Below are 13313 nucleotides of genomic sequence, written 5' to 3'. Positions count from 1 at the left end.
GCTGCTAGCCAAACATCAAGCTAAATCTTCTACTCGGGCTCTTCAAACCGGCACTGTAGAGGCTCACCTCAACACCACTCACATGCCAACACAGCCCCACCCAATATTCTTAGCAGCCAAACTATTACATTCCCCAAAGGACGAGCAAGCAATTTCAGCTTCACAATGAGTCTATAACTAACCCAAACCTTGTACTTAGATATTCCACCACTCTCAAACCTTCTCAACAAACAAGCCATGCTAGCTCAAATCTAAACAGAGTAGGACCCATGATTCTTTGTTCAAGTTGAGGATGATCGGATAGTGATCTGACATTAGACGCAAAAGTTCATATTACAAAACCATCTGACTCTACAGGGACTCAAGGAATTTATTGATGCCCCCTTTCACCTTCTCATCTCTCACCCAACTTCTCTATAAAAAAAAATTAAAAAATTAAAAAGAAAAAAAAAAAAAAGAAAAGGTGGCATTACGCCCATAAATCCATATTATCCTAATACCACGGACCCACTCTTTTGAGGAGGTACTTGCATAGGTTGCCAGTTTGACCAAATTATTTGTCATCTAGCTTCATCTTAAGACCACTTCTATTAACCAATCTCAAGCATTCATGCTCTATCTGAATTCTGACGTGACAGCTTTTAAGTCTCTTCGTCGAGCTTTTTTCTCCATCTCTGACTACTTGCACAGCATCAAAAGCATTTATGATCAGCCAGTTGTTGTTGGTTGTTTTGTCAATGATATAGACAAGCTATATTGGGTATGCAATGGTCTTGGATCCATATGAGTCGTTTATCGAATATCCTCTCGCTTCCACCGATACCTACCTCCATTGATGTTGACACTAAGAATCTCCCTAAGGGTCAGTTCATGCTGACCATTGTGTTAGCACGGAACAATTTCTACACAACAAAGAGTTGGAGCCGGATGCATTTCACACAACACAGGACATCTTCATCTCACTTTGTGCTAACCGTTAAGCGATTGCGCAAAACCACTTTCTCAACAGTTTCACCAAAGTAGGACAAGTCTAATTCATGCTTATTGTCAGGGCCAGTGTGAAACAATCTTCAAATCCCGTGCTCTCAACCAGATTCAATGCGAGAAGACCTTCATCCAGCCTCCAATGAGACTTGGAGACTATTTCGTGCTCAGTCAAGGCTTAGCGTGAGATGAAGACTTCCCAGTAAAAGTCCAATCTGTGCTCACTGCAACAGTCAGAGCTAGATCAAAATTCCTAGCAGACTTCCATTTCAAGCCAACAGAAAGTGTCAGCCCAAAACCAGCTCACACCGGGTGCGGAACAAGAATATGCTCCATGCCAGTTGTACAATGACAACACAATACATGTTCGTAATGGCCAAAAGAGTGGGAAATATCTAACCACCTTTTGGGTGGGAAGTAACCATATAACCAAGGTATTCCGTAATGGCAGCAATGGGCATAACGGCCCAGCAGAAAACTGTTACAAGTAACGAGGGGCATAACGGTCGAATTTATTTTTTTTAGAAAAAAAAAAAACCAAAAAATGTCGGAAAAATCCAAAATATTGAGAGAATTCAAAATATGTTTTCTTTTGTGGTTTTAAATATGCTTATGATGGTGTAACGGTCCACACTTTAGTAAGAATATTCTCCCAGCCTGTCTGATAATTTTATTAACTCGATAGGCTTAGATTGACCCCAAATTGGCCCAAAATTCATCCAAGCTATCGCACTCATCCCACTAATCACATTCCTAAGCATTTGACATCATTACCCTTAAGAAATTTTAAGAAAAAACTAAAATTAAATTTAGATGGATAATGTTGCTGATTTAGGGTACCCTCAAATGCAACCAAATTGGACTGAAATTCATGCAATCTATGGCACTCATCCCACTAATGCATATTCATAAGCATTTGACATCATTCCCCGCAATTAATTATAAAAAATAATAATAAACTAAATTAAATTAAGATGAATAGCGTCATCAATTTGGGAGACCACTCAAATAGCTCCAAATCGACCCTATATTCATGTGATCTATAGCACTCATCCTACTAATGCATATCTCTAAGCATTTGACATCATTCCCCCCTAAGAAATTTTAAGAAAAAAATGAAACTAAATTCAGATGAATAATGTCGCCTATTTGGGAGAACACCCAATGCCCCAAATCGGCTCTAAATTCATGCAATCTACAGCACTCATTCCACTAATGCCGCAGAAGTACCAATAGCAGAAGAAGCAAAAAGAAGAAGAAATCCCAGGTACCTTTTTTAACTTCCTTTTTCCCTTCTTCCAGCCGTTACGATAGGTCGTAATGGCCAGTTACGATTCGTTTTTTTCCTTCACAAGGGGAGGCGGGGAGGGGGTCAGGCCGTAATCGTTACGTAAGGCCATAACTGATTCAGGATACCTTGCATGTAACTACCCTTTTGGAGAAATAACCACCAATATGGACTATAAATACCCCCTTTGGGTACTCATTTCCCAACATCATGCCATTTTAAGCTCTTGATCTCTTGAAGGCAAGCCCCTATCTGGCTTCCTCTCATGTAATGTGCTGAGACAAGGTGAGAAATGTGGAATCTAAGGACTTGTTATTCTCCCCAATGGAATCTAAGGACTCATTCCTCATAAGAGTGGCTCCGCACCAACTCCCCAAAACCTCCACAAATGGTTCCACGCTGTCTGAGATATCAACAATGGTTTTGCGTCAATTGTCCAAGACCCTGACAAACGGTCCTACGCCAACTATCCAAGGCCTTACCAGTGGCTCCATGCCGACTGTTAAGGGATCTAATAGTGGCTGATGATCCGGAGCTATATGGGACATAAACTCCAAGGTTATCGAGTTCCTTTAAGCACCAGCAAGCTTCTCCCTAGCTGATGATCCAAAACACTCCAAGACAAAGGACATTAGACTAGGATTTCATGCATCATTTGCACATGCTAAGTTGTATCATGCTAAGGGTTTTTTCCCAAGATTGTAATTAAGAGCTTGTGCCAAATCATAAAGTGGAATGTATTGTTTCCCAGGAACAATTAAAGCCTTTTAAAAAGGTTTTTTTGTTTGCAAATATTGTCTCATTGGCATGATAACCAAACCAAATCAAAATAGCAACACAAGTTGGACAATTTTCATAAACAACCGAATTACCAATCATTCTTCTTCAGTAAAAGACCTTCTTCAATATTGCTCTATATTGGAGCCCAATTAGCCTTCAACTCTTATTGCAAAACATGACCACGGTAGTGCTTAACAAGATGGCCAAAGTCATGTCCGTGGTTTCTCTTCTGTATTGGATGCCATGATGGTTAGGCAAGAAGTTGTGGTGGCCAAAGTGGTGGCTATTAGCTAAACTATTTCGAGCTTGATGGCATTCTTGGTGCATAACCTTCTAAGTTCATATCATTTGTCAAGTTTTTCATTATCCTGATTACTTGAAATTACAATGCTGTTGGCTCGTTGCCTACTTAATCTTCCTGCTTCTACGTACTAGCCCCCATAAGCTCACACCACCTTATTGACTCATCCTCACATATCATCAGCTTTGCATGAAATTACAGATTTTCAATATCTATCTTCACCATCAATCAGTTCCCTAATATTCGTGCTACTTCTGACATGATCAATGATCGCGGTCAGTGTTGTCAAATCGCATATGCAATCGCTTTTTTTCGGGGGGAAATGGGAAGTTTTGAAAAAAAAAATCTAAAAACTTAGGGAAAACTTGCCTAAGATGAATTGAATGAATGAATGAGAAATAAAACTATTAAAGAAAATGAAAGAAGAAATGACATGATCTCGATTCTTGAATCTTAATCTTGAATGGTTGAACACTTCAAATTCGAACTTAGATCTTGAATACTTAAATGATGAATCTTGATATTGGATGGTATTCTTGAATCTTAAATTATCTTGGAAGAGTTCAAGTTTGTAAATGGGAAATGAAAAGTAATAGAGAGAAACTTGAAATAGTTGTAGAGAGATTAGAGTAAGAGAGAAAGATGTGTAAGAGAGAGAGACGGAGAGATTTAGAGCTTTATAGTAAAGAATAATGAAAATGGAAGGGATACGAGTGCTTATTTTATAGGCAAAGGCAGTGTTCGAAATATCGGTATCGCATTACGTATCTCACCCTTGGGATACGGATACGTATCAGTCATCGCATGGGATATATCGGTTGTATCACATAATGTATCATTGTTGTTGGAAACGTGGGGAGACACTGGGAAATTGGTTGAATTTTTCAATGAAACTCCAGTGATTGTTAAAAAAGACATCAATACACACTTATAAATCAAAATATTACAAAAAACAAGTTGACATAATAGGTTTTCTTTGTATGAGGTCCTAATCTATGCGCTGTCTAACTGAATAGATGCAAGTATATTCAAAGTCTATTTATATAATTTATAAATGTAAGAAGACGTGTGAAAACACAAGCAATACATTCAAAAGAAAAAGAAGAATCACTGGATCAGGTTACATACATGTTTGATTTTATGTTTGGACACAAAGATTGCAACCGATTTGTGAGAAATTGGAAAATTTTGATTTTTTTCAATATTCTGCAACTCAACCCATATCCTCCAAATCTTGAAATCGAAACTCTTTGCATGAAAAATCATAAATTTGTAACAATTTGACACTAATTTAACATGATTTACAGAAAAAAAAAATGTTCGAAAATAAAAAATGCTCACCAAATCGAACATATGGGATATATCCAGTGCTCAAAATATCGATACTATCGGCCGATATTATCGTTATCACCCCCCAGTGAGACGAAACTCCCGCGATAACCCCCGGAAGATACAAAAAATCCCAAAATCGTCGATACCGCACAATATATCGTCGATATCACAAGATGTATATATGGAGAATTAAAAAAAAAATTGAATTAGAAAAAAAAAAAATTGAAGAGTACCAGTAGGCTATAGCGAAGATTGGTGATTGGAGGTGGGCCATTCGACAGGTAAGTACGATTTCTCTCTTTCTTGGATGATTTTTATCGCAATTTTCTTCAATTTCCTTCTTTCTTCGCTGATTGGAGAGTATCTGTGGGGATTTCTCGGAGATTCCCGCAAGAAATCAGGCCGGATTGAGGAACCCCTTCCTTTGGAACGAGAATCATCGCCGCCGCGAATGTCGGAACTCTTGCGTGCGTGAAGGAGAGGGAAAGTGAAGGAGAAGGGCGCGGATGGGGGTGAAAATGTATTTGGATTGTGTGGTGGGTTACTCAGTACGCTCTTATCGTACTCAGTAAACTCAGTTGGGCACACCTTTAATGTATGTGGTCTATCCATGCCGTCCATCAGTTTTCCCATCTAATTTAAGGGGTTGATCCCAAAATTTAGGAAGTTTAAAAGATCATACCACAGGAAACAATGGTGATACTGATTTCCACCATTGAAACCCTTCTCGGCACTGCAGTGATGTTTATTGGTCATCCAAACCGTTAATAAGATCATACAGACGTGGATAAAGGGAAAATACGAATATAAGCTTGATCCAATCATCCAAGACTTCTATGGCCCTCAAGAAATTTTCAACTGTAGATGTTCAATTCAACTGTTTTCTACGGTGTGGCCCATTTGAACATTGTATATGCTTTATTTTTGGGCTAAAGCCTTGAAATTATCTAGTAAAATGGATGGACGGATCAGATAAAATACATAAATCATCGTGGACCATAATTAGCTTAATCAGTACAGTAAGCGTAGTGAATTACTTTTAAGTGACGTCACCTAGTTCTGTGGGTCCCACGGTAATGTTTGTGTCGTATCCACACCATCCATTCATTTGGAAATATTATTTTAGGGCATGACACAAATATTTAGGCAAATATCATCTTGATCAAAAACTCTTGTGGCCCTCAATAAGTTTGTAATGGTGGGCGTCACTCTCTCCACTGTTTTCTGTGGTGGGGTCCACTCGAGCTCTGGATCTGACCCATTTTTTGGCTCATGCCATAAAATGATCTCTTCAAATGTATGGACGGTGTGGATACAAAAAATACATCATGGTGGGACCCACATAACTTGGTGACGTCGCTTGTGCCCCGTCAATGACGGGCCGAGATCAGATTGCGTACTGAGTTACTCAGTATGCTCTTATCGTACTGAGTAAACTCTATTGGGCCCACCGTGATTGCATGTGGTTTATCCACGCCGTCCATCCGTTTTTACTCATCATTTTAGGTGTTCAGCCCAAAATTGAACCATATCCACAACTCAAGTAGACCATACCACAGGAAACAGTGAAACTATTAATTTCCACCGTTGAAACCTTTCTAAGGCCCACAGTGATATTTATTTGTCATCCAACCTGTTAATAAGATCAATCGGACATGGATGAATGGAAAACACAAATATCATCTTGATCTAAAACTTCCGTGGCCCCCCAAGAACCTTTCAACAGTAGAAATTCAATTCACACTGTTTCCGTTGGTGTGGTCCACTTGATATTTTGATTGACTTCATTTTTGGGCTAAAGCCCTAAAATTATCTGTTAAAATGGATGGATGGAGTGGATAACATGCATGAATGAGGGTCAGCTCCATTGTACAACCTTTTCATACATACAGCTCTGGTGGTTGGTGCTCTGTGGGCCCCACCATGATGTATGTGTTTCATCCATGTTGTCCATCTATTTTTATAGATCATTTTATGTTATGAGAGAAAAAATGAGATATATCGAAATATAAAGTGGACCACATTACAAGAAACAGTGTTGAATGAACTTTGACCATTAAAAACATTTTGGGAGCCATAAAAGCTTTGGATCAATCTGATATTTATTTTTTCCCTTCATCTGGGTCTTTATGAACCAATCAACAGATTGGATGTCAAATAAACAGTACAGTGGGCCTTAGGAGGATTTTAATGGTGGATATCCAATCATTATTGTTTTCCTCTGGTGTGGTCCACCTGAGATTTATATCCCTATAATTTTTTGTAGCAATCACTAAAATGATCCGTAAAAATGGATGAACGGAATGGATGAAACAAATACATTATGGTGGGGCCCACAGAGCACCGACCACCAGCCACGTGGCTGGTGTCAGGGGGAGTAGTCCCCATCATTGATATGTATATTTCTCAAATTTTACTTCTTCAGTTCTTCTTTTGCTTTTCAATGAATTGGTTGTGTTTTCATACATGACTATGATATATTTATAAATATCATGCATCCAATTTAAATATAGTTGCATTAGTTGAGTTAAACATCGCATAGCTTAGGACCCTATACAAAGGAAACTTATTATGTGCATATTTTTTTTTGAGATGTTATGATTTAAAAGTGTGTATTAAGCAAGGTATCCCGTATCGGTATTGGTTGGTGTAACGGTGCCCTCCGATACTGATACAGATACGGGAGTGTAACGGCGATACGGGGGCGTAACGGACCGTAACGGTGCAAAAAAATATGCCAAAAAAATATGAAAAAATAGGATTAAATCCGGAATATTCTAAGCATTCTAAATATGCATTCATTTATAAATTGGAACATGTTTATGGTGGTGTAACGGTCCACTCTTTGGTGAGAAGTTGTATCAGACTATCTGATGAATTTATGAACTAGATAACTTGAATTTGACTACAAAATTCATATATTTAATTTTCTAAATATCTAATTTATATACTTAACAATTTGATATCATTTCTCCCAATAGTTCTTTAAAAAAATGAAATTAAATTTAGGTAGATGGCGTTGCCAATTTGGGGCTGACTTGGAGGACCAATCCATGCCCCAAATCAACCTCAAATTCATGCAATTTATTGGCATTATCCCACTTATGAATGGGTGGACATTTATTGGATAGTAAATCATGAAAAAAAATCAAAAGGCCCTATTTTAAAAAATACGCGGCCACAAATTAACAATTAAAACTTTTCAAACAATTTGATTTTGGCATTGTGAGTTAGCAATTATAGTCCATAATTTAATTGGTAAATTTTAAGTTAATACATGTCTTGGGTACAATTTTTTTAAGAGCCCGAATTAGGCGGGACTTGGATTGTGAAGTGTAGCACACGAGTGTCAAAGTTTTTTGGGCCCCACCCGTGATGAATGTGTTATATCCACACTGTCCATCCATTTTGCCAAATAATTTTAGGGCATGAGCCCAAAAATGAGGCAGATCCAAAGCTCAGGTGGACCGCACCATAAGAAACAACAATAATTAAACGTCCACCATCCAAAAAAAAAAATTGGGGGCTACAAAAGTTTTAGATCAAGCTGACATGTGTGTTTTCCCTTCATCCACGTCAGTGTGACTCAATTAACAAGTTAGATGGAAAATAAACATTACAGTGGACCCTAAGAAATTTTTAATGGTGAGCATTCTATAACCATTGTTTCCTATGTTGTGGTCCATCTGAGATTTGGATCTTACTAATTTGTTGGATCATGACCTAAAATGATGTGGCAAAATGGATGGACGGCATGGATAAAATACATACATCATGGTGGGGCCCATGTGGCACTATACCTTTTATTAAGTCGTGTGATAAAAGCGTGCTGCATACGCAGTCTATTCCTTTGACGTCAGCAAGTCCTGTGGGTCTGATCATGAGGTATGTGTTATATCTAAACTGTCCATTCATTTGACGAGCTCATCTTAAGGCTTGACACGAAAAATAATACAGATCTAATTATCAAGTGGACCACACTGCAAAAAGCAGTGGGGGATTGAACGTCTACCATTGAAACCCTTTATGGGATCACAGAAGTTTTGGATCAACATGAAATTTGTTTTTCCTTTTCATTCAGGTCTTTTTGACCTTATGAACAGATTGGATGGAAAATAAATGTTATGGTGGGCCCTACGAATTGTTTAACGGTGAAAATCATTATCTCCGCTGCTATTTTTGGTGTGGTCCAGACGATCTTTGGATATGATTCATTTTTTGCGTAATGCTCGAAAATGATCTCTAAAAATAGATGAACGGTGTAGATATAATAAATACATCACTGTGTAGCCCATGTAACTTTGATCTCCTTTGAACCATTCGTACAACTCGGAGCTCGAGGAGTGTCAATGCTCGTCTTAGCATGACACGTACCTACAACAGCTATATAGCTAGTGTGTGGTACACCAGCCAATCCGCTTCCGATTTCTTTTTCCAATACCGAATGAAAAAGAAGGGAGAGAGAGGGAAACCAAAAAGAAAAAGAGGGAAAGAAGAGGGGGAGAGAGAGAGAGAGAGAGAAGGGGAGGGGGGGCAAGGAGAAGAAGGCCAGCAGTAGTCCGAGAAGAAGAAGAAGAGGAAGAAGGAGAAGAAGAAGAAGAAAAGAAAGAAAAAAAAAGGTACGTTTTTATTAATTTTTCCTTTTTTTCCTATTTTCTTTAGCCCGTAACAGCCGTTACGGGACGTAACGGCCGTAACAGTCACAGAATCAGGGGGGTGCCCGTTTTGACCCCGTATCGCGTAATAGTGTCGGTCGTTATCGTTACGTATTGGCCAATACAGTCGTATCGTAACGGATACGGGACACCCTAGTATTAAGGGCTTTTTTAACAATCCCCAAAGTTTCATTAAAAAATTCAACCATTTTCCCAATGCTTCCCCATGTTTCCCAAAAAGTGCGATAAATTATGCGATACAAACGATATATCCTGTGCGATAACCGATATGTATCTATATCCCAAGGGTGCAATACATAGTGCGATACCGATATTTTGAACAATGGATATATCCCACTACTTGTGTGTTTCGTATCGCAAAGGTGGGATACAAGATATATTGTGGGATATATCAGCCGATATCGTCGATACTTAAAACACTGGGCAAAGGTGCCCCAAATTGCAAAAATAAAAATAAAAATTTTAAAAATTGCTCACAACAGTCAAATTTCTAACCGTTAGGAAATATGAGATCGCATATTAGTCGCATATCAAAGAATGTCATGGCGTACTTGCCAAGATCATATATGCCATGATGGCATATGCGATCTAATCGCGCATATGTGATCGCATTTGACAACAATTCCGGGTATGATCTCTTTGCTTACTCACACTAGTTCCCACTCTGTCAAAGTTGGTACTAGTACCCGTCTTCTTATCTTTCATGCTAGATCTGATTCCATTCCCTCCGCTAATGGTAGGATAATCCTACCCAAAGTTTTGCATGTCCCTCATCTTCAAAGGATCTCATATATGTTTGTCAACTCACCAAAAGTAATGCTTCGTTACTTTGAATTCACTCTATGAACCCCTAATGCATTCTTTATGATTCACCATTGCTTTGAGTGATGGGATCCTTAAAAAGGTTTCTTTTCAATCACCCAGGGATGATAAAGAGAAACATCTTTGCCAAGATTCTTTCTAAGAAAGGCTCTCTCTTCACCCCTTAATGATTCCCCACATCAAAATGACCCCTTAACATCAGTTCTATCATTCATCAATCCTAAGTGCCTTTGCTGGAAAAGTCCATAAAGAAATGCTTAACTTAGAGGCCATCTGCCCATTTAAGTGTCCCTGTCATACCTGGGAGGTATCACGCGCTATATGGCATCTTGATTACATGGATATAGGAACATCTAGGAAGGTCTCACCCAAAATGGCTAGATATATCAAAGGACTTGTCTAGTCATTGAAACTGTTTAGGCAAAAGTACAAAGATACAAGATTAATCACCCATGCAATAGGGTTGCAACTTGGGCAGGTTTGATCAGGTTGAGGGTTAACCTGAGCCCACCATGACCTCAACTTGGGTCAACCTGTGGCCCAACCCAATGTACCATATCCACAACCATAACCCATCCCGGGTTGGGTCGGGTCAGCCAGTTTAGGTCAGGCCCACAGTACTTGAATAGGACACTCTACTAATTGTAGTAATTTAGCATCTTATACTATACGAACACTAAATATAATAATTTATACTACATATGTAATATGGATTAGTATAGGTTGGGTTGGGTTGCCCCAGGCCTCAACCCGAGATAGGGTCGGTTTGATGGTTTTTGGCCCAAGCCCAATCGACATCAACCCAACCCAGCCATACCAGAATTTTGGGTTGGGCCAGTTGAGTTCGGGTAGAGCCCAACCCAAGTTGCACCTCCACCATGCACGAGCCAAACATTGGTCGATGGCATCCAAACTGCTCAATTTTTTTTGTGCAAAATCAACATACCATGGGAGGAAAAAGAATGTCACTGAAAGTAGACACCAAATCGGTGGATGGCCACAGAGTCCATCTAGAGAAATGACTCAATAGAAGTTTCATGATTTCATGTGTTCTCAGGGTATTTCATGCCAACACACCTAATAGCATCAGGAAGATTTTTGTCTTATAGCATGAGCATGACACTTCTTGTTCTTCTTCTTTTTTCTTTTAAAAAAAAAAAAAAAAGAATACAAAGCAATCCAAAAGGGATCACAGCCCACTAACACATATTGCTAAAGGGGGAATTCCATTCAAACACCGAAAACATGACTACCTCAATGACCACCTTAACTGGGCACAAGGAATTCCGGAAACATCAGCTATTCCTTTCACCCCAAATCGCCCACCAAATGGCTGGAAGAATTAATAACCAACTATGGCAATCTATCATCCCTCCGGACCCCCCATGCCATGCCCACAAGTGATCTCTAACTGTACCTGGCATTGCCTACGATTCCCCAACACTTGCAAGGAAGAAATCCCAAACTATAGATGTAAAGGGGCGAAATATAAACAAATGATCCACAAACTCTGCATCCTTCTGGCACAAACTACACATGTTTGAAATGACCATGGATCTCTTCCGCAGGTTGTCAATCGTCAGGACCCTTTTCCTGCCTACCAACCAAGTAAAGACCGCAACCTTCGGAGGTGCCCCATAAAACCAAAATTGATAGGCGAACTACTCTTGGATAGCCGACTCGTCCCTCGTGAGAAGCTTGTAGAAGGATTTTACCGAGAAAAGCCCAGAGCTATGCTCCCTCCACACCAAGGAGCCAGCATCTCCGGAAGGGCGATAAAGCTGCCGACAACCCAAAAGATCAGCATACTCATCCATCTCAAAATCTGAGAACGCTCTTCTACAAGGGGGAAACCAAGAGATGGAGGACCCACTTGAGGAAAAGCATTCAGCCACTGTAAGACTAGCATGGGGAGTGAGATTGGCCAACTTTGGGTGGAGGGTGTTGACGGGGGAACAAGGTATTCAAAATCGGTTACATAACAGTAATAGTCATAACCGTTACACGTTACGGGTTCGAAACGGCTATAACGGTCGTTACAGAAAAAACAGGCAGTAACGGTCCTGTAACGGTCCATAACAGCTCGTAACGGACCTGTAAGGGCCCCGTAACGGTCCTGTAATAGTTTTTTCAGAAGAATAAAAAGGCCCGTAACGGCTGTTATGGCCCGTTTCATAATGGTAACAGCGGTGGCCGTTACGGCCACTGTTACAGTTTTGGAACACCTTGGTGGGGAATCACCACAACCGAGCATGACACTTCATTTGATGCTCGAAAGTTGAAACAACACCCATATCTCTGGAAAATAAGATCCCGATAGGGTTTTTCCAAGAAGGATTTCTGGAGAAATTACTCGCACGAGTAAAAGGGACCCAAAAGTAAGAGAATGGCACCACCTGTGCATACTTCTTGCATGTCCCAGACATGTCATACACTATCCTGTTTTTTATTCTCCACTTTTGAGCTGACCAGGACCATGTAGCAGCACAAGTGACATGTAGAAGCCCCAATTAGATATCATTAATACATGAATTTCACATCCTAAATTTCAGAAAATTGCATTAAATCCATAGCAGTACATTCTGAAGATTGGCCAATACAACAAAAACAAGGATACTAATACAAATACAAACATCAAACAAATCAAACAATTCATGAATGAAATGTTATAAAAAGAAAAGAAAAGAAAAAATCCCAGGGTCAATTGGCTCTAGCCTCAGGAAATAATGAGAAAAAAAAAAAAAAAAGTAGTTGCAATTCAAAATGATGCTCATGAAATATGGAAAATCTCACATACCAAATGAAGCGACTGCTTATGAATCCGCTGTAAAGCATGTGTCCAACGCCTGAGAACCTCTGCTACATCAACAGTGGGGACTCTTCCACTTTTGTCATCCACTCGAAGAAGAGCTTCATCATTCACTTGAAATTGAGTTGACTCTAAGGAGATTTTCTGTTTTTCCCTATTCACATTGATAAAAGATCCATCTGTCTGTTCTCGGTCATATGTGTGCACTGAAGCCAGATCATCCGCTTGAACAGATAATAAATCCGGATGAGGAACATGAGAACTCTGATCCATAGCTGCAAGCAAAGATGACCCTGAGATGCGGTACCTGATAAAAGAATT

At 39.5% G+C, this 13313-nt stretch overlaps 1 protein-coding gene across 1 annotated transcript in view; it reads right to left on the bottom strand.

Moving 5' to 3' along the window:
• LOC131239887 (AUGMIN subunit 6) overlaps window positions 1-13313 on the bottom strand; it is a 58495-nt gene that overhangs the window by 20354 nt on the left and 24828 nt on the right. The window contains exon 8 of the mRNA XM_058237795.1: window positions 12981-13299. Coding sequence (XP_058093778.1) covers window positions 12981-13299 — 319 coding nt within the window. The remainder of the gene's footprint in view (window positions 1-12980; window positions 13300-13313) is intronic.

Source organism: Magnolia sinica, chromosome 3 (genome assembly GCF_029962835.1).
Source record: "Magnolia sinica isolate HGM2019 chromosome 3, MsV1, whole genome shotgun sequence".
Taxonomy (NCBI): Eukaryota; Viridiplantae; Streptophyta; class Magnoliopsida; order Magnoliales; family Magnoliaceae; genus Magnolia; species Magnolia sinica.
This window is presented reverse-complemented; position numbering and strand designations above follow the sequence as displayed.